At 38.5% G+C, this 25,150-nt stretch overlaps 1 protein-coding gene and 1 long non-coding RNA gene across 2 annotated transcripts; both read right to left on the bottom strand.

Annotated features, from left to right (window-relative positions):
- Nucleotides 1-2,130: 2,130 nt before the first annotated feature.
- On the bottom strand, nucleotides 2,131-2,721 carry LOC106456237 (uncharacterized). The gene is made up of 3 exons (XR_001290393.1): nucleotides 2,661-2,721; nucleotides 2,338-2,431; nucleotides 2,131-2,186 (listed from the first exon to the last, which is right to left on the bottom strand). It is a non-coding gene; the product is annotated as an uncharacterized LOC106456237 (long non-coding RNA).
- Nucleotides 2,722-4,127: 1,406 nt separating this feature from the next.
- On the bottom strand, nucleotides 4,128-24,364 carry LOC102203832 (thromboxane-A synthase-like). The gene is made up of 16 exons (XM_005734817.1): nucleotides 24,309-24,364; nucleotides 15,782-15,886; nucleotides 10,111-10,146; nucleotides 9,888-10,033; nucleotides 9,519-9,612; nucleotides 9,307-9,359; nucleotides 9,049-9,145; nucleotides 8,814-8,930; nucleotides 8,067-8,155; nucleotides 7,834-7,982; nucleotides 7,491-7,621; nucleotides 7,056-7,406; nucleotides 6,883-6,971; nucleotides 5,969-6,106; nucleotides 4,966-5,128; nucleotides 4,128-4,492 (listed from the first exon to the last, which is right to left on the bottom strand). The coding sequence occupies exons 4-16, from the start codon at nucleotides 9,980-9,982 to the stop codon at nucleotides 4,388-4,390; spliced, it is 1,671 nt and encodes a 556-aa protein (XP_005734874.1). The 5' UTR covers nucleotides 9,983-10,033; nucleotides 10,111-10,146; nucleotides 15,782-15,886; nucleotides 24,309-24,364; the 3' UTR covers nucleotides 4,128-4,387.
- Nucleotides 24,365-25,150: the final 786 nt, after the last annotated feature.

Genomic DNA, 25,150 nt, shown 5'->3' with positions numbered 1-25,150 from the left:
CCTTTTGTGCATAATTTTATATTATTGTTAATAATAAATTAATTAAAGCAACAAAACAACCTGAAGAGCCGGTTGGGAGCTGAAAGAGCCGGCTCTTTTTAGTGAGTCGAGCCGAAAGAGCCGGCTCTCTAAAAAGAGCCAGAATTCCCATCACTACAGCCTGGAGTTGCTCTCGCTGAGAGGCAGCAGGCTGGGGTGGTTATTCTGTTATGCCAGGGGCGATTTTAGCCCAATCAAAGCACCCCCAAAGATTTCTTACTTTTTTTGACAATATTTGCTATTTGTGTGACACGCTGCTAAAAATATAAAAAGCATACAGTACTTGGTTGAGACATAACATTTGGTTTGTTCCAGCTCCACTCTCCCCTGCTCTGGCTCTAGCGCTGTTGCTGCCAGAGCGCTGCTGGCTGAGACGCAGCAGAGCGGAGGTGGAAGTGCCTGGTTTAAAACAGGACTGTTTAGCTGCATTTTACCTTCAGTTACTGTCCGAAAGTCTCCTTATATTTCAATCGCATCGCTATAAGTGCAATGTTAATTTCTGCCGATAAGTTCCACTTTGTTCTTACTGTTTGCTGCGGTGATGACGTCACATGCTTTTACGACGGTCCTGCCGTATCACGAGTCGGAGGAGCACTAGGCATGTTTTTCTCCATGAGTGCGGGGGAATAGCGATCTCCAGCCGTGTGCGTTCCTGTGCAAATAACCACACGTCTGTCCACCCCTCCCACCATGTTCAAACATAAATTTCAATCAATTTTATTATTGTATCATCAGATCTGTGGCTGTATGTTCTGGACACTCGAGTGAAGAAAGGAACTGCCAACTGATCACCACCTGGTGGTGAGTTGGATCAGGTGGGGAGGGAGGATGCTGGACAAACCTGGTGCACCCAAACGTGTAGTGAGGGTGTCTGAATAGACCATGTTCAGCACCTCCACAGCTGAGGCTGCTGCACTGAGCTGCAACTGTAAGGTGTTTTGTACCTTGGTGGTAAACAAACCGAATGGTGGACACCGGAGGTAAAAGGAGGTATCAAGCTGAAGAAGGAAGCCTGTCAGGCTTGGCTAGCCTGTAGGACTCCAGGAACAGCTCTTGGGTGCCAATAGGCCAAGTGGAACACGGCTCAGGCAGTGGCTGCAGCAAAAACCTGGATGTGTTGGGTGTTTCCTGGACAGAATATCTAGTTGTATCCAGGTGGTGGGGGGATTTCCACTTTGGTGGCCTCAGGATTTCATCTTAGCGTTTTGGCTTCATTAGGTGATGACTTCCAGTTTGCACTGGAGCGGTTCGTGGCTGAGTACAAAGCAGCATGAATGAGAATTAGCACCTCCAATCCAAGACCATGGTTCACAGCTGGAAAAGAGTGGAGTGGCCACTCTGGGTCATGGACAAGTTACTGTCCCAGGTGGAGGGATTTAAGTATCTTGGGATGTTGTTCATGAGTAGCTTGCAAGAGAGAAGAGAGAGCTTAGGATAAAAGTGAAGCTCTCGAGTTACCGGTCTACGTCCCCCCAGATGAGCTGGAAGAGGTGACTGGGGTGAGAAATTTGACCTTCCTGTCTCAGAATGTTGCACTGGCGACCCAAACCCGGATAAGCACCAGAAGATGAGATGTGATGTCATGTATCTTATCTCATCTTATCTTATCTCACTTAATGAGAACTTTATTTTCTCACTTCTTTCATCTTGGCAGCACTGAAAGATGGGGTCAGGACACTCCGTACTCGTTTCCACTGTTCATTCCTTAACTGGAGAAGGCAATCAGATACAGGCTTTTTGGCAAACACAAATCTCTGCAGAGAGATAAGAGAGCACAGGCAAAACAATCTGTAATAACCCCTCAGTAACTCTTGTGTGACAATCAGGAATAAACACACATGTTGCATCTTTGCTTTGTATAATTTCCTTACATTTCTGTTGGGGAAGTTGCTGAAGTCCTTCACCAGCAATTGTCTGAGCATATCAGGGTCTGCTACCACTATCACTGGTGTCCGGCCCAAATAATACCTGAAGTATGAGTCCAGACAAAACATGATGGGTAAAGTATCATCTCAAACTGCAGATTATTTATAGAAGCAAAATATTCACAATCTTATTTCAGTAGTTTCTGTTGTAGGATGTATTTTTACTTACCCACATACTTTACCATATGTTTTGACAAGATCATTCAGAGGTTTGAAAAAACCCTGAAAAGAATATTTGAAAAACACAGTAGATGTAACAGTCAGCTGACAATAATGACACAAATATGAGAACAAGGGAACCATCCCAGTTTGATGCAAAATCAAGCAGACATTGAAGGTAACTCTGGTCTTCCTTTGTTACACTGTATCTTACCTGCTGAAACATGAATAAGTTGCCAAAGAAAGGCACTGGCTTTGGATGTTTGATGCCACATCGTGAGAGGACTGAGAAGGGATGGACTGAATACCTACAGGCAAAAGTGTTGAAATGTGTTGTTTGTAGGTTGAATGAAAAGAATTTGTGTCAAATGCAGTAAAGAACAGAGCTCACCTTTACCTGGATTCTGTCTAGAGTTATTGTTGCATTCGTTTGCACTGCCTGCTCTATAAAATGTCAATGTATGTGTTTTATGGCACTAGCAGATTATCTACGTGTCCTTATTTCCCTTGAAAAAAGTGTATCATTGACATACTCACCAGTAGAGGAGACCAAGAAAAATGAGGAAGAGTGTCACAGATATTTTGCTGGTCTCAGTGTTGAATACATTTAGAAAGTCACCTGCAGCCTGCATGTTGGAAAATCTTCTCTCAGTTTTCAATCATTAATAAGAGAAAAAGGCCCCTGGAGAGAAAAACAGCAAAAAAGAATTAGTTATACTAATATTTTTATTCAATACTTTAGTCATGACTTTCACTAGAACAAAGCATTTAAAGGTATTGTGCAGAAATTCAGGCTTTTGGGGAAATAAACACCTGCCAAAGACCATACATCTATTCCATGTTGTCAAGCCGCTTTGTCCCCGATCAGTTGTGTGGTTTCTTCCAAGACTTTCTACTTACTGAAGCTTTTTTTGTAGCCTTGAGAACTCACCTGAAGAGGAGAGATGTCTGTTCCTATTGTATCCACTTCTGTTTTGTGCACACAAATGTTAAACCACAGATAAAATAGTAACTACAGATTTGGATTGCCTCACCACCTCCATAAATGAGACAGAGCAGGGTAAAGGTAACGAGTTAAAGAGCTGCTATTGCACAAACTTTTAGGGGTCCATAGTTCAGCTTTGCTTTTCTTTAGTCAACTGTCTGAACCTGTATTGCAGTTTTTAACCCTGATGTAACTCATGTAATGTTACGCTAGCCAAAGAAAATTACTTCTTGAAGAAAGAAGATGCGAGAACAATATGCAACACAGGAGCTTTATTTGATGACAAGAAAAAACGTCTATCAAAAGTGACATAAAGTGACACAAAAAGACTAAACTGAAGATGCCAAAATATTCATAAAATTATTTTCTTTTTTGCAGCTATAAAGCGGGAGGCTTAACTTGTCTTTGCCATTCCTGGCTGTTTGACAGCCTTTTTACACAAGTAGAGCCTCAAAACACCTTGGAAAACCTGCCACAGTTTTTCATCAAAGTTAAACTTTCTCAGTCGATTCTTCCTCTTCGTGCAATACAAAGTTGAGACATCACCAGTATTGATTTTGTCGTGCAGAGAAAATTTGGATCAGATGTTTTGTCTCTAAAGAGTCATGAAGGTTGTCTAAATGGTACAAGATAGATGTTTTTACACCTATTTTTACTGATAGACAGATTTTTATTTCAATACAGAAAATTTCACATGAATATAAAAACTGCACAATTTCACAAAATGTGTTCTTTTCATTATTTGCACAATTCTGTTTACAACCAGCACTGAAAATCTCAGCATTGGGGATGATATAAATGCTGCATGTTGCAATTCCTTTCATTGTCTGTAGAGAGTGCTCGCGCACAATGTGTGTAGACACTGTGTCTGCGCACAATGTGTGTAGACACTGTGTCCCAATCCACCTGAAAGAATTTAGAATGTGCCAGATTAAATCAACTTTGCTGTCAAAAAAGATTTAGTATTTTATGATTTGCAAAAAGTAGTGATTTCATCCACTTTATTTGTACGTGCTTTAATAAAGAATAATATCAGATATATTGTCATGTTTCATTTCTCTCATTCTCAAACAGTTGTAATCACAAAATTACAATTTATATGTGCCTGAGAAACATTTGCATTAATTATCAGTCAATCCCTTATTATATTTAAGTCTAAATATTTCAGTGTTGCATTTTTTCAAACATCTACCAAGTCCTGACTATAAATGAAACAAGTGCCACTGAACTGATGGACATACAGTAAGAGATTGTTATGTTTCAGTATGGTGTAAATGATTTAATCAGCTGATGACAGATGAGCTCCTTGTTCTCTTCTTGTGATTTTCACAAAAACACCATTTTTGGGTCCAAGAGTGCTGGATGACTTCAACTCAAGAGGGACCTGAAGATAAAAAGAGAACATCTTCCACATATTTGTGTAAAAATATCTTAAAAATGGAAGCATCTGACAAATGTGTATCTAACCAGTAGTCATAGGATTACATGGCTATTTGCAGCTTATGGCAGTTTCAAATGTCCAATAAACTCCAGCATAGTCATTATTTGCAGCTGATAATACTGACAGTCCAAAATTGTATATGACATTAAAGCAAAAAACAATTAAAGGACATGTGAGAGTAGTTTTTGGTCATGCTTCCACTAAAACCTAAATTTAAAGATAGGTTTTCTTACCGGTGGTTACCTTACGGCATAATATACAAATATATTGATGTTTTCAGTTTTTTCAGTGTAATTCACAGTAAACAGTGGTTGTAGAATTATATGCTTGTAGTTATAAATTCAACAGTCTTACAGTTATCCAGTGTAGGAATTACTTTAATGAAAATGTATGGGTTTTCTCTTATTGCATCCTACCTTAGTATCAGAACAGGCTTTTATGCTGAAGTTGTGGAACAGATGCATTAAAGCCATTTTGATTTCAAGCTGGGCGAGTCTCATTCCCACACAGTTACGAGGGCCAGCTCCAAATGGTAGGTATACGAATGGATGTCGAGCGGCCTTGGCCTCTGGTGTAAACCTGGAAAACAACAGCAAGTTTTTTTTTAAAGAAGAATGAAAAGCATTGGAAAATAAAGGAAATCCCATGCGTGGTTCAGTCCCAGTTCCAAAAATCTTTTACAGTGTGTAAAGAAAACAGAATGCATTGATTTACAAACAACAAATCCAGATGCTGAACTGGCCTGTCTGCAGTCTGCACCTTTTACCAACTGAAAACATTTAGCACATCATGAAAGTGCAAAGTGCAAAAAAGAAGTCCTAAGACTGTTGAGCATCGAGGGTCTTATACAGTATCAGACAAGAATGAGACAACATTCTTCTCCCAAAGGTCCAGCAGCTGGTCTCCTCAGACTGTTGTTAAGAAGAGGGCATACTACTAACTGGTAAATATCGCAGTGTCACAACTTCAAAGCTGCCAACAAAAACAACATGAGCAAATGTTGTTTCATGAAATAATAAAATGTCTCAGTTTAAATGTTTTCAGTCTTGTCCTATTGTGAATGAAATATATGTTTATAAGATTTGTAAACGCATTGTTTTACTTTACATTTTACACTGTGTCCCAACATTTGAATTGAGGTTGTATTTGTGGGTTGCACGTGTTATAATGTCACTACACAAAAGTGTTTACCACACCTTAACAATTGTATTTGTACCACTGTACAGAAAAATATTCCATGTGTATGTTGTTAATATACAGCTGTTATTCGTGTTAATAAGTCAACATTTGAATGGCTGTGACTCACTTCAAAGTTAACTTCAATTGGTGCTATTTTTAAATGTGAATTTTCGGCACCTGGTCATTATTTCAGTAAACACAAGTCAGTCTTTTTACTCGTTTCAGACAGAACTGAAGCACCTCTCAGGAATGAACTTCTCAGGCTCGGGCCAGTGTTCTGGGTCATAATGGAGGAAGCCTGCAGGGATATCCAGTATTGCTCCTTTAGGAAGTTGCTGACCATTCACCACACAGTCATGTTCTATTTCTCGTGCAAACCTTAGTGGGACAAAATATGACAAAAAAGATTGTTTTACAGAATCCAAATACTGTTTTCTTTATTCCACACAGTTATAATTGGACTCAGCATATTCATAAGAGCTGTAACTGTCAGCATGAAGTGTTTCCCCACCACTCTATTGACTTTAGCTGTCATTTATAGTTGCAGTCATGTCCTCCTCTCTGTTTCTCTGTACTTGTGTCCATTTAAGGAAGATGAGTTTAAGTGTACTGATAGTTACTGAACATATTTTAATGCATCTGCAACCAAATATGAACAGAACCTGAGCCTTAACGTCCCAAAGTCAGAAAACATCTGTATTACTGAAATGCACTAATGTTTGATCTTGCAACCGCGTCAGTAATTATAACAATGATGATGATAATAATAATAATGACGATAGAGTTTTTACCGATGATAGGATTATGGCTATACCCCACGAAAATCTACAAACAAACAACTTTTATTTGTCACATACACAATCATAAAGAGTACAACATGTAGTGAAATGCTTGCATTGGAGCTTCGGACAGGCTGCAAACGTAGCTGCGCTATTCGAGGGCTTTGGGGTTTTTTGTTTTAGCATGGGGAGTCTAGCCAGGACCCTTAATGAATAATGGGTGGAAATTGAACTTGCAACTCCTGCTCCAAAAGTGTGTAGTCTTACTACTAATGTTTCAAAAAAAGCCAAAACTGAAAATCTTCCAAAGTCACAGCATACGACTCCAGGCCACACTGTGGCCAACCTTCATATCCAATTGACATCCTTCTTTACCTGAATCCAGGAGGGTAGAGGCGTAATGCTTCACATATAACCATGTCCAAATACTTCAGCTCCTGCACATTTGTGTAATCAGGTGAGTCCTACAAAGCAAACAGCATGACAATCAATGACTGTCCACAACTGCATGAATCAAAATAGATCAGAACCAACTGTAAAACACTCACATGTCTAGTGTAGAAATCATCCACCTCTTTCTGTACTTTGAGTTGACATTCAGGGTGGAGGGCCAAGAGGTAGCAGGTGAACGCCAGAGTGTTGCTACTGGTTTCATAGCCTGCCAGGAGGAAGATTACTGCCTGACCAACAATCTCATCCTCAGTCATCATCTTTTTCTGTGGACGCCTGACAGACTGCTCCTGCTGGCTCCCGTTTTCTTGAACTGTGCCTGAAGACTGGGTCTGCTGGTTCCTGACATCAGTCTCATGAGCATCGTTTGATGTGTCAAAGTGCTCCAATGACACACACTCTTCAGTGGCTCGAGCATCTAATATCAGCTGAAGGAAGTCTCTACGCCTCTACGTGTAAAATAAATAAATAAGAAAGATAGGAAAATGACAGTTTCAAAGCCACACACAGATTTAGGAAAGTCTGAGATTCACCTGCTCAGGAGGCTGCTCCTCTCTCTGTTTGATGATTTTGTGAATGCTGTTAATGAAGAAATTATTCATCTTGTCTTGTCTTTTGCTGGGTATGAACCTCGACAGAGGAGCCATGATGGAGGGAAAAGCAACTAAAGACAGAAACACACAAATCAGCAGAGAACTGCATACACAGGTATATCAACAAAAATGCTTCATACTCAATACATAGAATTATTTATCATGCTTAACTATAACTTTAGGGAATTCCCCACATTCCTTTTTATTTTCTTTGCCCTCATCTTGTTTTATTATTGTCCCATTTACATATCTCAGTTTCATTAATTTTATAATAATGACTCACAGAAAAGTAACAAAATAGGCCTGAAGAAATTATTGGTGAAGGCAATCTGAGCGTGTTGGACAAACGGGTCATCTGGGTTGTTCTGCGAGTCCACCTGAGTTGCAAATGCCACACTGGCAATAACATCCATGGTAAAGTAGCCAAAGTATCTGAAAGATGGCATGCTATCAGAAAAATATGAACAATGACAGAAAAAAAAACACAAAAAAATATTATTTTAATTTTTGCTTTACCTATGGATGTCAAAGGCCTCTCCTGACTCAGCGTGGACATTCAGATTCTTCATCAGGGCATCAGTGGCTGTTTTGATGAGCGGAACCATCTACACTCAAGTGGAGAGATAAGGACAGATGTAAACCAGCTCTATATACTCCAGTGAATCATCATAGGTCCATAAACATAGAAAATGGGGGAAAGGTAGCTCCATAAACACAACAGCACAGACACTTAAACTACACATATTGCAAAAGATGCAGACATGCAGTAACCAACTGCAAAAGTGAACGCTGGGTGTTTAAAGGTTTATGAGTTCCTTCTGGTCACAAAGAAAAATATTTAACTTGCTGACCAGTTGAAATGAAGACATAAAGAAGGTACAAAGTTAATAGTAAATGTATTTAAATTTACACTTAAATGATACAAATTATGTATTAATAAAAGTTACAAAGAAACACCAGCAAGAACTGGATGTTTAGCTCTTTTACCAGAAACTTTGAGTTTTTTACTTCCTCATTTCAAACATTGTGTAAGCTAAAGATGGGGGCGATGTAAAAATAAATAACAAACACATAAATTATGAAATTTGTAAACTGACTTAAACAGGAGAGAAAAAAATGGCACTGAGTTTTGGATACACACAAGATTCAAATCATTCTCTTATAGGTAAAAGTCCTCAGCTTAATTAAAGGAATCTTGTTGATCTTCTAGTTCATATCTTATCTTATCTGTCTTGGATATATGAGGAATCTTTATTTTCTCACTTCTTTCATCTTGGCAGCACTGAAAGATGGGGTCAGGACGCTCCGCACTCGTTTCCAGCGTTCATTCTTTAACTGGAGCAAGCAATCGGATATAGGCTTTTTGGCAAACACAAATCTCTGCCCAGAGAAATAAGAGAGCACAGGCACAAAATGTGTAATAACTGCTCAGTTATTTGTGTGAGAATCAGAAATAAACTCACATCATGCATCTACATGCTCTATATAATGTTCTCACCCTTCTATTAGGGAAGCTGCTGAAGTCCTTCACCAGCACTTGTCTGAGCATATCAGGGTCTGCTACCACTACCACTGGTCTGCGGCCCAAATAATACCTGAAATATGCAGCGTATACTTTAGTGACCAACCAAGTGTAAAGTGTCATCTCATTTCACTCTGTAGATTAATCAATAAACTCAAAAAACTGTAGATCGTTTATAGAAGCAAAATATTCACAATTTCAGTAGTTGTTGTTGTAGGATGTGTTTTTACTTACCCACATACTTTACCATATGTTTTGATAAGATCATTCAGAGGTTTGAAAAAACCCTGAAAAGAAGAATTAAAAAAATACAGTCGATGTAACAGTCAGCTGACAATCTTTTAACAATGACACAAAGTAGGAACAAGGGAACCATCCCTGTTTGATGCAAAATCAAGCAGATGTTGAAGGTAACTCTGGTCTTCCTTTGTTACACTGTATCTTACCTGCTGAAACATAAATAAGTTCCCAAAGAAAGGCACTGGCTTTGGATGTTTGATGCCACATCGTGAGAGGACTGAGAAGGGACGGACTGAATACCTACAGGCAAAAGTGTTGAAATGTGTTGTTTGTAGGTTGAATGAAAAGAATTTATATCAAATGCAGTAAAGAACAGAGCTCACCTTTACCTGGATTCTGTCTAGAGTTATTGTTGCATTCGTTTGCACTGTCTGCTCTATAAAATGTCAATGTATGTGCTTTATGATACTGTTTGCCATAAACTGTTTGCCTTATGACACGCAAATATATAAGTGACCTCATTTCTACTGAACAATGAACATCACAAATAAGCCACCTAACATTTATTTACTCACCAGTAGAGGAGACCAAGAAAAATGAGGAAGAGTGTCACAGATATCTTGCTGGCCTCAGTGTTGAATACATTTAGAAAGTCACCTGCAGCCTGCATGTTGGAAAATCTTCTCTCACTTTTCTACCATGAACAGGACAAAAAAGGCTCCTGGAGATTAAAACAGCACAAAATAATTAATTCTACTAAAATTATTGTCGAATATCTTTGTCGTGGCTTTCACTTACGGTATTTTAAACACCAAAGCTGTGTAGTAACTCCTTCTGCAAGGGAAACAAACATATGACAGTGATCATACATATTGTCAGGCTGCTTTGTCTCTAACAGATTAGCGTACAGTTTCTCCCAAGACTTGTTAATTTTTGAAGCTTTGTTTGTAGCCTTGAGAACTCACCTTAAGAGGAGTTCCTAATGTATCCACCACTGTTTTGTGTGCACAAATGTTAAACCACGGGTAAAATACTAACTACATGCATTGCCTCACCACACCCATAAATGAGACAGAAACCACTCCCACTTGTGTAGAAATGTGGCAGTGAGGCAAAGGTACTATTGGATTTATTTGTAGAAGTCCAGGGTTCAGTTTTTGTTTTCACTGCATTTGTCTGAATTTGTAATGCAGCTTTTAACCCTGATGTAACTCATGTTATGCTACGCTAGCCAATAGAAATTAATGTCTCTACAACACTGGATTTTTTTGTGATCACAAGATATATTGTTTTTCACAAAGTTCTACTGCTCCTATAGAGAGACTGCAGAATAAATTTATATCATGTCAAAACATTTGTAGTGTTGTAGTAACTGAAGAATCCCACGGTAACAAGTCACTGAATCTCCAAAAGTTGCTTCTGTTCATCTGGACGTAGCGTTTTGTGGGAGAAACGTTTCGTCACTCATCCAGGTGACTTCTTCAGTCTCAGCTGACTGCAGGTTTCCCCAAATCTTATAAACAGTACATTTGCATAATGACTGAAACCAGCCCACTGAGGGAACAATGGGCTGGGAGGTCAGTTCCTTAATCCTAATTATGAACACAATTTTTGGAGATTTACTTTCCTGGATGATTGAGAATGCATCAAGAAGTCACTGAATACTTTTTTTGTAACTTTTTTTTGTATTTTTTTTTGAAAGCATTCTTTCAAATCCAGTCTGCTTCCAATGGAAAGCACAGGTCAGTAACCTTGCACATAATTTCAGGCATGGTGTAACATCGTTTTCAGCACAACTATAGCTGTAAGTTAAAACAACGCTGCCGCATTAACAGGAACAAACAATGAAAGCTAAAGAACCAAAACAAGCACAGCAAACACGATGTCCTTAAACTAAATATGAAACACAGTGACACAGAGGCATGATGGGAGACTGCATTTAGCCATGTAGTCATTCACAACACTCCATAATAGCATTTTTTTTATAACTATAAGGGAGATGTTGTGTTTATTGTTCCTGGATGTTTGTTTTTTTTTTTAACTAAACTTACATGTCAACATGCCAAAAGTCAAATTGAGCCATCACTATTTACAATTTTGTTGCATTGTAGAAAGAACTGGAACCAATTGGATGTCTTGTCTCTGAACAGTCAACGCATCTTTCTGTTTTTCTTTTTTTTATTTTTTATGCTAATTTGAATAGATATAAAATAACTGGTGTCATAACATGATATTGCATTTAAATATTGTATAAGTACTTCTGTTACCCATGCTTTACTTCACGTTTAGCTATTTCGTTATTTCCGCAATTTGGTGACACTCAGCAAAGCCTCGGCATCAGGAAATAGAAAGGCTGTATGTTGCAATTTCTCACACTGCCTGTAGAGAGCGCTCTTATACAACGCTATCCACATCATCTGTCACAGCTGACAATACAGTCTTCTTCACATCAGAGCTTAAGCAGAAAAAAATCCCTCTAATAAAACCATCAATCAAAATTACAGTTTTCCTCAAAATAAACCTCCTTAACGGCTTCAAGTTGTGACGGAAATCTTTCAATATCCATTCAACAAGAGTTTTTTATTGTTTCTCTAGATTTCAAACACACGACTCATCTATTCCTGTCTGCAGGAAAAAATAAATAGCTTTTGAGAGGCGTATAATAATAAATTCTAATTTATGAATATAAAACATAAAACAGGCAAGACATCAGGATTTAGTTACACATTGTATTGGGCCGAATTTTGTAAAAAAAAAAAAAAAAAATCTTGATAAAACAATGCAATTCCAATTATTTGATTTATTTAAGAGAAACAGCTCCATTCACATTGAGGTGAGAGGAAAATGTGTTTTTAATGACAGACAGTGAAAATAGAAATGTGATACTAATGTGTTGATTGGCTCATGAGTAACAGAAAAAGTAACAGATCATTAGGGCGAGCTGGCCATCTGAATTCAGATGACATAGTGTCCTTATTATGCAGATTCAATGACAATTACTTATCCAATTCCTTTGAGGTTTTAAACAAAGCTGACTCTACAAGTTCAAAGTGTTTTTGCGTGTGAGCGTACGCGTGCATGACATGCCAGTAATCAATTTCAGCATAAAGCATCATGTCACAAACTACAGGATGTGCAGAGGACTGATAGATCTGTGTGCTGGATTTTGCAAGTCAGCTTTTAAACTATCAAATGAATCCATACCCACAGTTTCTTTCAAAGGCTCCAACTCCACAAGATCTAGAAAAATCTGGTCTGGCCTAAGAGTGTAACAAGTAAAAGCACACTATTTATCTTTGGCCTAAATGACCGAAGCTTTTAGAGAGCTGCAGAGAAAAGGTCAAAGAGATTGTTCAAGGCAAAGTTATAGCACACAAGAGGATGACATCTGGAGTCAGAGGACGCGTTCTTTTCAGCGTTCATTCTCACGAGGCAGATTTGCACAATATTTCTGGTCTGATAAACATGCATCATCCTTACTGCAGGATGCAGCCAGGCAGGAATAACAATGGAGTTGGAGCGGCACTAAGCTATTAATGGAGAGACTAGCTCAGGAAGAAATGAGGAGTTGGTTGGGTACCGCCTGCTCTGAGCACCGCCAGAGGGCACTGGGAGGCTGAAATGAGACATGATGAAGACTCCCTCTTCTCCCCCCTCTCCTGCTAGTCTACTACCACTCAGACTGCCTAAAGCCACACAGCGTCAAAGTTTGGTATGTGGCTGAATGCAGCATAAAAGAAATACCGCAGAGATGATGGTGCATATAGACATATAGTCTTACGTACAGGCAAGTATATGGTCTTTTGTTATTCTCATTAAGGTCTGACTTACTTGTTAAACACTCATCATGCATGTAGCAGTGTTTACTACTTCCCCTTTCTCTGAGTTCCTTGACAATGTGCAATTTTCTACCCACAGACCCTTTTAAAACACTTAAAATCTTTACATACTCCATCAGGGTGCAGCCTGAAGGGCAACCTGCAGGAGGGTTTCCATCATATAGTGAATCATAGCCTGCTGTTATATCATTCAGTTCTTCTGTTGCGGGTTTTTGTGTTTGATAAAACGCACAAGATTTAAAAAAATGGGTCAAACTCGAACAGAAATGTATTTCATTTGCAATTCAGACTATGCATGTCAAAGTTTCTCCCATACAAGACAGCCAAATAATCACTGAAGTCCAAATATGTCAGAGTCGCTCAAAATATGAGAAAATATATGTTCACCCAAGCACTTGAGTTAATTTAATAAAATCTTTATGTCCATGCTGATATGGAACATCATGAGAGTTCATATTTTTAATTTAGGATAAAGCGAGTAGCCCCACAGCTATTTGTGTTTTTTACCATAATCACATGGTCGTTCATATTCATAAATATTGACTGATTGCAGACTGCTTGAATCAAGCCCACAAGTGCATCTATTTTAAGGTGCAGGATCCCTGAGGGTAAAACAGAGAAGGAAAACAGGTTTTACAATGTTCGAACCCTTCAGATCTTTATCAAATAACTGTGATGGCTTAGCATTTTTCAGCCATTGAAATCATTAAATTCGATAGTTAACCCTGCGTTACCGTTGCCTTATCTAAATCCTCAGTTGAAAGACAAACGTGCGCCACCAAAAGGGGAAGAAAACATATCAGGCACAAAGGAAACAACGCACGCAGCTTTGGCAGGTTATTCCAAGAGGGCAGACCTTGGCATAGTAACAGCCTGAATGCTGGCAGAGTAGTCTCTGTGAAGTGTCATGTCTGATGCTTAATGAGTCCAGGTAAAGTGTTTGCTGTGAGACAGGGGCAAGGGAACTAATGAAATCCCTTCCACCCTGCTTTCAGAAGCAATTACTTCAAAATAAACGCTAACCACCAGACGACATGTCAAATAATGTCTAACAGCTCAAAGCAGGAATATAACGTTGCCTTAAAAATTAACTGAGATTCCCTGAATCCGTATTCAAAGGGGAACCCCCAAACTTTCCAGAGACGTTCCAGCAGTGCGAGGCAGGAGGCATCAAATTGGCTCTGTATGTTTAGATGAACCTCTTGTCTGCAAACTGAGGTTAATTAATGAAGTCATTTAAAATAAAAAGGGAAAGGGAGGGGACAATCCAAAGACATCTTTAGTTTTATTTTTTTCCTAATGCGTTCTTTAGCAGGTCGCATTTGATGGAGACAAAAACATCCAATTACTGTGTAAATAAAGTCAGCTGTTGTGGCTCTCCCTTTTATGCCTGATTTGTCTTTGTGTTTGGGCCTTTATGTTCCTTTGTCCAGGCTCCCCTTCCAGTCAGTGCCTGCCAGGCTTCCTGGTCTTAACCGCTTACACGGTAGCTGCATCCTGGCTTATTTACATTACATTACATCCAATTTGAATGAGGCCTGCTGAGAGACGAAACACACAAAAATAGGCTGGATACAGTGAGTGTGTCGTACAGCAGAGCACAGAATACTCACAGTATCTTTGGTCTAGCTACCATAGCCGCATGTTTTTGTTGGGTCATCAAGAACTGTTATTTGTATAAATGCATATATGTGAAAAACAGTCTGAGAGCTTTGGGTTTTGCAGTCTGCATTGTGTGCAAGCTGGAAACAAGACACAGACATCACAATCAGAAGAAAATAACCCTGTGACTGTGAAAAATGGGTCAGATAAGAGCTTGAATGGACTGTGATACCAAACATAAGAATATACATGTAAATAGAAAACTTACAGATCCAGCAATCTGCATTTTTACAATACCAAGAGATTAAATAACTATGGTATTTTAAATGTTCAAGTTGTCTATCACTGCAATCCAATGTAATGCATTTGTAGCTCTTTATTTTAGGGCCTGCAGCTGTATTTGGTTTAATCTCTGTGCACTAAGAAGCAGAAGCATCAAGGAAAAAACACAAAACTCTCTAAAAACACACATCAGACTAGCCAGACTGTCCAATGCCAGGAAGTATGAATATTGAATAGTGCTGGATAGTAAACGAATTCCAACATTTCTCTGCTGGATGTGGAAGTGGGAATCAGTTTTCCATGTGGATAATGGAAACAAGCTGTACAAGCTGTGGTCAAAACAATCACACAGGCCACATTTATTTTCAGTTTCACTACAATGTGCGGTATTCGAAAATATGCCATCATTCAAGAGTTTGAGAAATAATTATTATTTTGTTATTTATTATTACAAGTCCTTATATTAGCTCTTTGTGTCATTCTAGGTAGAGAAAAAATGCCTACACATCCAACTGAAACATCCAGACATGGGTCACAACTGAGCAAGTGAAAGTCTAACAGACACTTACAGTACTGTGCAAAAGCACTGAGACGCCCCTCACTTGTTTGAGTGTTTCTTTGGACATTGGCTCCTTTTTCCCAGATTTGCTTGTTTGTTTTTTTGTTAAGTCATTTGACACTGTCAGCATGCTGACATACACAACAAGGAATTAGTTTAAACTATACCTCTGTGCAGTATAGCTCACCTGGCTGAGGAGCAATCCGTCCATAAAAGACTTCTGCAGGGATCTGGGTTTGAGTCTGGAATCTCCTGCACGTTGTTCTCTCCTTACTTTCCTGTACTCTCCTATCTAATAAACACCAAAAGCAAATCTTAAAATAAATAAAACTAAAAGGAATTAAATCCATGCAAACAAACAAACAAACACAAAAATGAAACAGTTGGACAGGCAGAAAATGGTGTCTTTGGTAATGTGATTCATACAGAGCTATGGGCTAAAAACTAACAGCATATATGCTGGTTTGCAGCATTTCCTTAAAAATTTGAGGAAATGGGACAAGTTTAGAAAAAAGAAGAAGCGGCATGCCTAAAAACACCATCTACAGCTGATACACAGTATCAAAAAGCCATGTCCTTAATAAGACCTGACGCAAGATGCATGTGACTCTTCAGCCGATCCATCTATTTGCTCAGGTTCATTAGAAATATTCTCAGTCAAAGGGTGGCCAGCGAGAAGTCATTCCTAAGGAAGGGAAACAGGAATAAAAGGCAAATTACAAAAGACCTGGACTGCAGGACAGAGGTACCAACAGTCTATAGCATTCTGCAAAACACAGTGGACTGCATTTCAGATCTTAATCCACTGTGCAATACCATCTGGAAATTGCTGGACTGGCAATGGCTTCATTCTTCAGCATGACAATGATCCCAAATACCCTGCCAGTGCAGTTAAAGCATACCTGGATAGAAAAACACACAATGGAACAATACCAGTCATGAACTGGCTCCCCATAGGCTGAGCTTCACATTAGTGAAGCCATATGAGACAGAGCATGGAACAAAAGGCAGAAAACATCCAAAGAAGAGCTTTGAATGTCTTTCTAGAAGCCTGGAGAACTATTCCTGAAGCCTGCTTAAAGAAATTGATAGAGAGTTCAAGCTGTGTGAAAGAATAAATGTGGTCATACCAAATATTTTAGATTCGACTTATATAATGTATTCTTATTAATGTTTCATTAAATTACAGCTTTTTTCTACATTGTCAGACGATATGGACGACATCACGACTATGAAATATGATTTTGGAATTATGTGGAAACATAAGTATCCACTGTGTGCTTTGATAAAAGTTTGCACAGTACCTGAAATTGTTTGTGTTAACAGGATAACAACATCAAAAGCTAATTGGTGGATTTTTTTTTTTACCTTCACTTTGTTTTGCTATGGCAGTGTTTACATGCAGAAAGTCCAGTGATTGTAGTAGTCTCCATTATGGCACGGCCCACTCATCCAAGTGAAGTGAAACAACATACTTTAAACAATAAAAGCCAGTAAATCTACACTACATTTATAATTTAGGAGAATATTGGAATTAAACGCAGTATGTAATTTTTGAAAACCTACAAGGGGGGAAAAGAAACTTTCAAAGTAAAGGATGCCTTCAGACTTAATAAAAATAAATTATGAAGCATTAAAATACATACGGTGAAGATAATGAAGATAATATTTTGCTTTGATCCATGTTTTGCTTAAGGCTTAATGCTGTCGGAGGCTCGGTTTATCTGATGATAAAATATAAAAGAAAAATGCTTTGACCTCACCAGCCAGTCCCAATTATAGAAAAAAATGAGGATCCAGCAAACCCAGCGTGTCTCTCTGCTCTCCTGACAATTATACCAACAGCTAAACTGTTAATTAGTCTAAGCAATCACTAAAGGTGTGTGTGTGTGTGTGTGTGTGTGTGTGTGTGTGTGTGTGTGTGTGTGTGTGTAAAAGCCAGAGCACTGGTGTGTTTGGAGCTTGTGGTGCAGGGATTGATTGTATTTTTGTTTGGCAAAAAAAACAGACAAAGCTGGTCACCATGTTCACTAGCTAGCCACCCTCAGGTCATCAAAGCAACAGAAAGCAATCAAGATAGTGATCTGAATGACAAAAACGCCAAGTTACCTATCAGGTTTAAAGTACAAAAAGCATCACATCTGCCTATCAGGCCATATGCCATACAGATGGGAAGGGAAACAAAAGCACAGAGGAGCAAAGTTGCTCTGGGGAAAATAAAATAAAACAAAAATGGGGAAAATGGCTAAACGAGGTTACGTGAATCTCATTTATGTAAAGCTATTCATGAAAAGTCACTGCTACACACGTACACGCACATTAACCTAGACACAGTGTCTTCATGAAGGCATGCATAGTGAATTGTTCCAAATATTTTTATCAGAGCTGAGTTTTTACCGACGCCTAATGGAAAACAGGAGACACTGACACTGAACTGACACTAGCTGAGGAATACACACACACACAGTCTGGTCACACAGACTCACACTACGTACTCAACTAGGACTGAGTCTGCCAGTGGATTTTAGTGGGGGAGTCTACGTTTGTTTGTTGTTCTACAAGACCTTGGATTTCATTCTGAACACAGGCCATAATCCTGTATCATAAAAATTAACAATTATGGTATTAAGAGATGCAGCTGATGGCTGCTGTGTACATCGGTAATGAGCCTTTCTTCTCAACCCCACAGTCAAGTATATACACTAAGCTAAAGGGGAGGAATGATATGAATAATGGCTAACTAAGCTGAAAAAGAGAGTAAGTTCCATTCTGTTTAAGACAGTGTAATCGCTCTGTAAAAGCCAGAAATCAGAATTAAATAAAACATGTAATAATTAAAATGTAATATGGTGCTGATGGTAATGATAGAAAGCACTGCATTTATTATACGAGCAGAAATTACAGGTGTAGATTGTGGTCTTTGAACAGCTCTCAGACACTAGTGCAGAGAGTCACATGAAAGCATTGTTGGAAGAAGTCGTTGGGGTTTGACTTACAGAGCAGCGGAGGGTCTTGTAGTGGACTTTTAATGGCAGGTAGAGCGTCATTAAAAAGAAAACAAAAAAAATAAGCAAACATTACAGACCTGTTGCTCAAATATAAATGGAGAACAAAGAGGAACTGTTGTAATAATAATATAAGCTGTAGATTACAGATCTACATTAATCTTTAGGAGGGCCAAGCTGATGTAAAATAATAATAATCACACTTGTTTTTATCTGGCTGTCCCAAACTACTGCTAACATTGTTTTTTGACTGGCTGATGCATAAATAGTAAAGTAGTGTTTTTAAAGCTCGTTGCTGTGCTACAGAACTGATGTTAAACTATGGTAAAACCATATTGTGCATAATTTAAATAGTATCTATAAAATCGTTCTTTTCTGGGAAAGGCTTATCATCATTTGGTAACTGTGAAAGTTCATGTGGGTGTAGACTTAATTTTTCAATATCTTTATAATGTTCGCCCATTTGTGATGACGTTACAGTGAGAAAAGTCTTAAACAAATTTTTATATTTTCTTCCTACTGAATAGAAATCAAAAGTTTTTTTTATGATGCTCTTATAGTGGATTTACAACTGAAATGAAGGGCTTCAACACAGCAATATGCTGCCATTGTTTTTGTGTACTTTTCAATAACAGGATGGCTGCAGATAAAAAAAACAGGATGTAAACTATAAACAAGGAAAGAAAGTACAGATAATAAAATGACTTAACGATCACCAATGCACTGAGGAAAAACAACAACAAACACATTGACAAAAAGGAGATTAAGAGTCATGTTTCCAATATTACGCTGAACTGTAATTGCATTTGATTGCATGAGTGAAAATAATGTGTTTTATCCTGTATTCATTGAGCATGAGGATGTGTAGCTCAGATTTTTGTGGATTCTTTGGGGAAAGGAAAGCTTATCTAACAAGGTGTGGAGCACAATGCCCGTTGACATTCAAAACATCAGTCACTGCTGAATAACCTGACATTGTTTGTAGGACCATTTAAGACATCAGAACTAAAAAGACCATGGGTTTCCCAGAAGTCCCTCCTTTTTCTTGAGAAGTCCTTCTGTGAGTATTTGTGAAAAACAGTGAAGCCAGAGCCTTTTCTGTTTATGCAGCCAGTGTGCCAGGGGTGATGGTTGCTTTGCCCTATTGAGATAAGATCTGTCTAGGTTTATGCTGCCGGTGTGAATAATGCATTTGAAATGATGAACCCTCCCTGACCAAGAGATGGACAGAAATAACACTGACGTCAGACCTGAGCCTCGTGGCACCAGACGGCGCAAGGAGAGGATATAGAGGGGATATTAAGCCCGCAGTGCTTCTCAGGGATCAGCTACACCTCTCAGCCTGCTTGTCTGTCAGTCAGGGGGGATGCATCTGTGTCATGCTCTCCCTTTCTCTTGTTTTTTCATGGTGACGTGACAGGCATCTGTGAACACCAGGGAACAAAGAGGAAAGGCTACTCGCTGATATGAAATGGAGCTGCTGATAAACAGCTTTTTTGATAAACATCCATAGAGGCAACATATTTTCTACAAGTGTAGGTTACTAATGGCCTTTCACATCAGCCAGTATCACTAATATAATTTTGACCAAGCGTATAATAAACATGACCTATACGTACAATACAACTACTTCAACTGAAGGTTTATGTCTAATAATACCAACCAAGGTGATTATAGTTAAGTAAAATGAAACGAAAACTAAATGTGAAATTTTTTTTTTAAATAATAATAAAAACTGATGAATTTTTAAAGTTGGAAAATTAACACAAATAAAATGAAACTATAGAAGAAAGAGTTTTAGCAATTCTTAGTTTGGTTAAAAAAATAAAAATAAGATAAAAATCTGATATCTACAACACTTTGAGAAATTTTCTTTTTATTATAATACCTGTACCGATTTTAAATATTACCTCTGACATATGACGTCCAACAGTAAAAAAAAAAAAGAAGAAGAAAAAGAAAAATTAGAATAATAAAAGATTAAAAGGTTCAGATGCTGATTTTTATTTCCAAAACAATACTTTATTTAACACATTTTTCATTGAACTATTTACTGAACTCAGAGGATAGAAACAAAGTATCAATCCTGCTGCACTCGTACTGATGCGATATCAGTGCTTTGGTATCAATCCTAACGATATTTGGGTCGATCCGCCCACCTCTAACCCAAAGTCAGAATGCACAATCACTCCACAAATCACAGTACACTAAATAATTACTCGGTTACCTCGAGTAGCTAAGTCAGCCCACCGTTTTCCTTTTTGTCTCCTATTACATGATTTTCACATATGCTCCGATATTTTGAAATTCAAGGTCAGAGATCAAAGACTAATGCTGAGAGGTGAACTGGAATCAGCCAGACTCACTGGAGGCTTACTCAAGTTAAAGAGTTCAAATTTATTTAACTGATATCACTGAGAACCTCCAAAGTGCTCTTTTTTTCTAGCCTGCCAGGATATGATAATTTCACATAATTTCAATAGAACAGATTAGATGAGACTGTAAGCGTTTGAAATTTGTATTTTTATTTCTCCCGCTGTCTCTCTCCCTCCCTCTCTCTCTCTCTGGTATAAAATGTATTCATTCATCTCCCAGGCCAAATTTCTCCAGCTGAAGATACTTTCCATTTTGATTGAACATTCAAATTTTACACATCTTCTTCGAGGCTGCTAATTCAGCATAATTAAATCCTGTATGTCTGCAGATTCGAAATAGCAAACTCTGACTAAATTTGCTCAAGGCAATTTGATATCATGAAATTTCTTTGCCTTGTTACTCCAGTGTAAATCTATATCATGTAAATGATTGGTATTTATCCTAATAAGTAGCAGTAAATTGGATATTCTTAGATTTCTGTGACATCTTTCACCTCTGGAGGTTTGCTTTATTTAGCCTGGGTGTTCAAACTCTCTGTGAAGCTACTTTAGCATTTTAATCTCAGTCTTTATTAATATTTTTTGTGTCGCCCATAGGCAACAGATTTCTAATAAGACAGACCAAACACAGAACATCTACCTTTTTATAGTATAGAGATCAGCTGAAATTCAAAAGACTTCAGAACCAGAGGATGGAGCAAATATGTTTTTCTCTCTTTTTCAGTTCTGAAAGGCTGTGAAATGGAGAGCAGTGGGAAGCAAACACTAGTCGACACTATGTAAAGAGAGACTGACCTTTACACATAAAGAAACCAAATCTCATTCAGGTGACCTTGAAAGTGGCTACAATTCACAGAGGTTGGATGTAACAAATGTTCTGAATATTGCTCCGAAAGAAACAAAGAAATGACTATAGCCTCATTTGTGCAATAGTCCATTCAGACAAAACCATTCGGTGCAATCACAGTCGGCAAAAGCTCCGGGTTCTCTTGAGAGGAAAAGCAGCAATAAGCACATATTTACTCTTTTCCACATCAGGGGGGAGAGATGCATACAAAATTGGAGCGCATAACTAAGTCTATCTTGATCCATATTTCTATCAGGGATGAACCAGTTAAAGCGGAATTGAAAACGAGAGATAGACACGGAGAGAGTTCGCTCAGAAAGCTCTCTTTGTGGAGACTCCCTCCCCTGTGCGTGGGGAAAATGAAGCATTAGAGTGTGTGCTGGCATGGCAGAGAAGAGATGAAAGAGCATCTGACTCCAGTCGCTGAGATCTCCTCCTCCCATGTTTGATCCTGTCTTCTGGTCGGCTGGCTGCCTGAGAACAACGTAGAAAGTCAAGGCCTTGTTTGGGGCATTAGCATGAAGGCAAGGACAGAACAGCTTTCATAAGCTAAATATGTCCTTAAAAGCACACAGAAGGTACAATCACTCATATCTCCAAGGACAATATTCTAGCATTTGGCCTGATACAAGACGAACTAAATAATTCCAATCCATTAGTCTATCACAGATTATACAACGTTAAAATTTGCTACAGCAAACAGTTTAGTAGCCAAAAACCAAACGTCAGATGACTCGTGTGTTCATGTAAATGAACTATTGAAGATTATTATTATTTACAACAACTAATTCAATGTCAGGTTATTTCATGTGTTTGGAAATGCTCTCAAAAGTGTTACAGAATCATAAATCATTCAGGGAAGGACAAAACAGCTCTGCAGAAAGTATTTCCAATTAAACTGCTTATATAGCTAAGCATTTTTAAATCTAATTTTTAATGGTAGAAGAGCAAGCAACATCATCTGAACATTAAATTAAATGACAAAAGGGTTGAGTTGAAAATCATCGTGGTGGACCAGTAATTTTATTTTTAGCTTTAAAATGTCAAATAGACACAAACAAGAATGTGCAAATGCGCACATTCACACTGTGTAACCACTTCACCTCTGTGGTCAGCAGGGTGATGAGACAGGAGAGCACAGCCGAGAGGAGGTTATAACGGTGCAGCCGCAGTGGTAATGCATTTTATTTATGACAGGCGCCTCAGGACTGCAACCTATCTGCACTCAGAAGCTTATCACAAGGGGCGTCTGGACTAACGACACATGGACAACAACCACGTAACTGTCATAGGCAATTACAAAGGAAACAGTGAGATTATAATGAGGGACTGAGTTTTATTCTTCAGGTAAATGTCAGTGTCTATTCAGGCTAATAGCAATTCCAGCAATACAGGATATCAAGACAGGAAATGCTGCAAGTGTCCAAAAGACATGCTATTCTTTGTTCTTTTTTTGGTCTTCATCGTCTCTGCTGTGGCGAACTCTATTTAAATCACTGACACTGTACATTAGCTGTTAAAATGCTGTGCCTCAACAGCTGAATGAGATGGGTGCAAGATAGCAAAAACTGAGTGTTGGGTCACAAAAATGATCATATTTAATATTTTGTGAAAACTCCTTTGCAGAGAAACTTATCAAATAAATGCACAACGTGAAATATGTAAATGCAGGATTAAATAACATTTCCTCTTTGCTCCAACGTCGTATTGCCCAAGAGAAAGTTAGTGAGATGTTTCCTTGTGATCTATTTCCACTCGCTGGATGGTACAAAATTGGAGATGATAGGTACTCTGTGAATTTACTATTACTGGAATACAGTATCGGCATTAAAGGAACCGAACTGTGCTGGTTTGAACTGTATTCTGATAGACATACATACATACATACAGAGATAAACCCAACAATCATATGACCCCCTATGAGCAAGCACGTTGGTGACGGTGGGAAGGAAAAACTCCCTTTTAACAGGAAGAAACAGGAAGAACCTGGCTCAGGGAGGGGCGGGGCCATCTGCTGCTACAGGTTGGAGAGAGAAAAGGAAGACAGGATAAGCTGTGGAAGAGAGCCACTGCAGGCATTTCTTAACCACTTAAGCCCCACGCCCTGGGAGGAGATCACGTTTAATTGGATATAAGACGGGGTGAGAAATATAAGTCCAGACATGTGTGGTATCCACAGAAACCTCTGAATCTCAGCTAAAATGTCACATAAACCATTTCTACAACCACCAAACACATCGAAAACAAGCCATGATTTAACAAGCAGTTACGTAAATGCGCAGAAGACCACTAAACAAACAAAACCGAACTGGAAATTCTCCAGACTTCATGTAACCGGCTAAAGATAGGCTGGTTAGCTTCCAGAGCTATCACTGAATCCACACATCAAGTTTCACCACGCTCAGACCAAAATTCACTGAATGAGCCGCAAAAGAAAACCACAAAAACACACAGCAGCGCAAATGTGTAAGATGGAGATTGGCTTACCCTCTGCTGTTATTTTCACTGGTAGCCGGTAGCCACGTGATTATCAGTAGTTACCATGCCTACCTAGCCATGCCTTCAGAGCCAACAACCTCCATTTTAGACCCACCTACAGACACGTGACTGGACAGAAGCCACAAGCTGCAAATTTGGGCCCACGTGGGTTTTGGCATTGCAACATCTGATTGGTTGAAGTGACGTGACATGGCATCATTACTTTGATTCTATTGGCTAAACTGATTAAAAAGAGGTGTCAATCATGCAAACTGACCAAAAGAAACCAAAGTTACAGCCCCTCGGAGTTTAAAGGGCCAGAGACCAATTAGCTTCATGTGCACTGCAGAAAAGGGCCATTACCATGTAAATGTGTGGTTAATTCTTCAAAAATATATTAAAAAAAAAAAAGCATTTTAGGCCTGTTAATAAAATGTATTAATTTCTGCTCTTTAATACCTAAAAAATTCAACTGGCATGGTGTCCAGTTGCGTGCCAAAATTGGACATTTTTGTACAACCTCTGGATATTCATGTATTGACAGGGCAGTAATTTTTCACTGTTTCACTTTAGAAACATAAATCTTTGCACAGATGATGTTTATATGTTGGTTACTGAAATCCTGGAACCAAATGTAAGATAAGATAAGATAAGATGACCTTTATTAGGACAGAGTTTGTAATTGCAGAGAAATAATCAATTAAATTTGGGCATTACATTTTTGAGCAGGAAGCTCAGAAACTCCCTTGGGGCTTAAGAGGTTAAAAACAGAAATCCCTGGATAACATGTGTAACAGAGTCATAAATCACATTGTTATAATTACACAAAATGTGTTCTAAACCCCCAAACT

This window comes from Pundamilia nyererei, unplaced genomic scaffold (genome assembly GCF_000239375.1).
Source record: "Pundamilia nyererei isolate P.nyererei 1_Seehausen unplaced genomic scaffold, PunNye1.0 scaffold00060, whole genome shotgun sequence".
NCBI classification, from domain to species: domain Eukaryota; kingdom Metazoa; phylum Chordata; class Actinopteri; order Cichliformes; family Cichlidae; genus Pundamilia; species Pundamilia nyererei.
Note: the sequence above shows the minus strand (reverse complement) of the source record. Positions and strands in the feature narration are given on the sequence as shown.

Bases quoted from the DNA above. Each gene is read 5' to 3' on its own strand.
- LOC102203832 (XM_005734817.1), bottom strand. From the start codon at position 9,982: ATGCAGGCTGCAGGTGACTTTCTAAATGTATTCAACACTGAGGCCAGC. The intron at 5,129-5,968 runs GTGCTTCAGTTC...GTTGTTTTCCAG, and splicing joins GAGAAGTTCATTCCTGAGAG to GTTTACACCAGAGGCCAAGG. The intron at 4,493-4,965 runs GTAGGATGCAAT...TTTTATCTTCAG, and splicing joins AAGCCTGTTCTGATACTAAG to GTCCCTCTTGAGTTGAAGTC.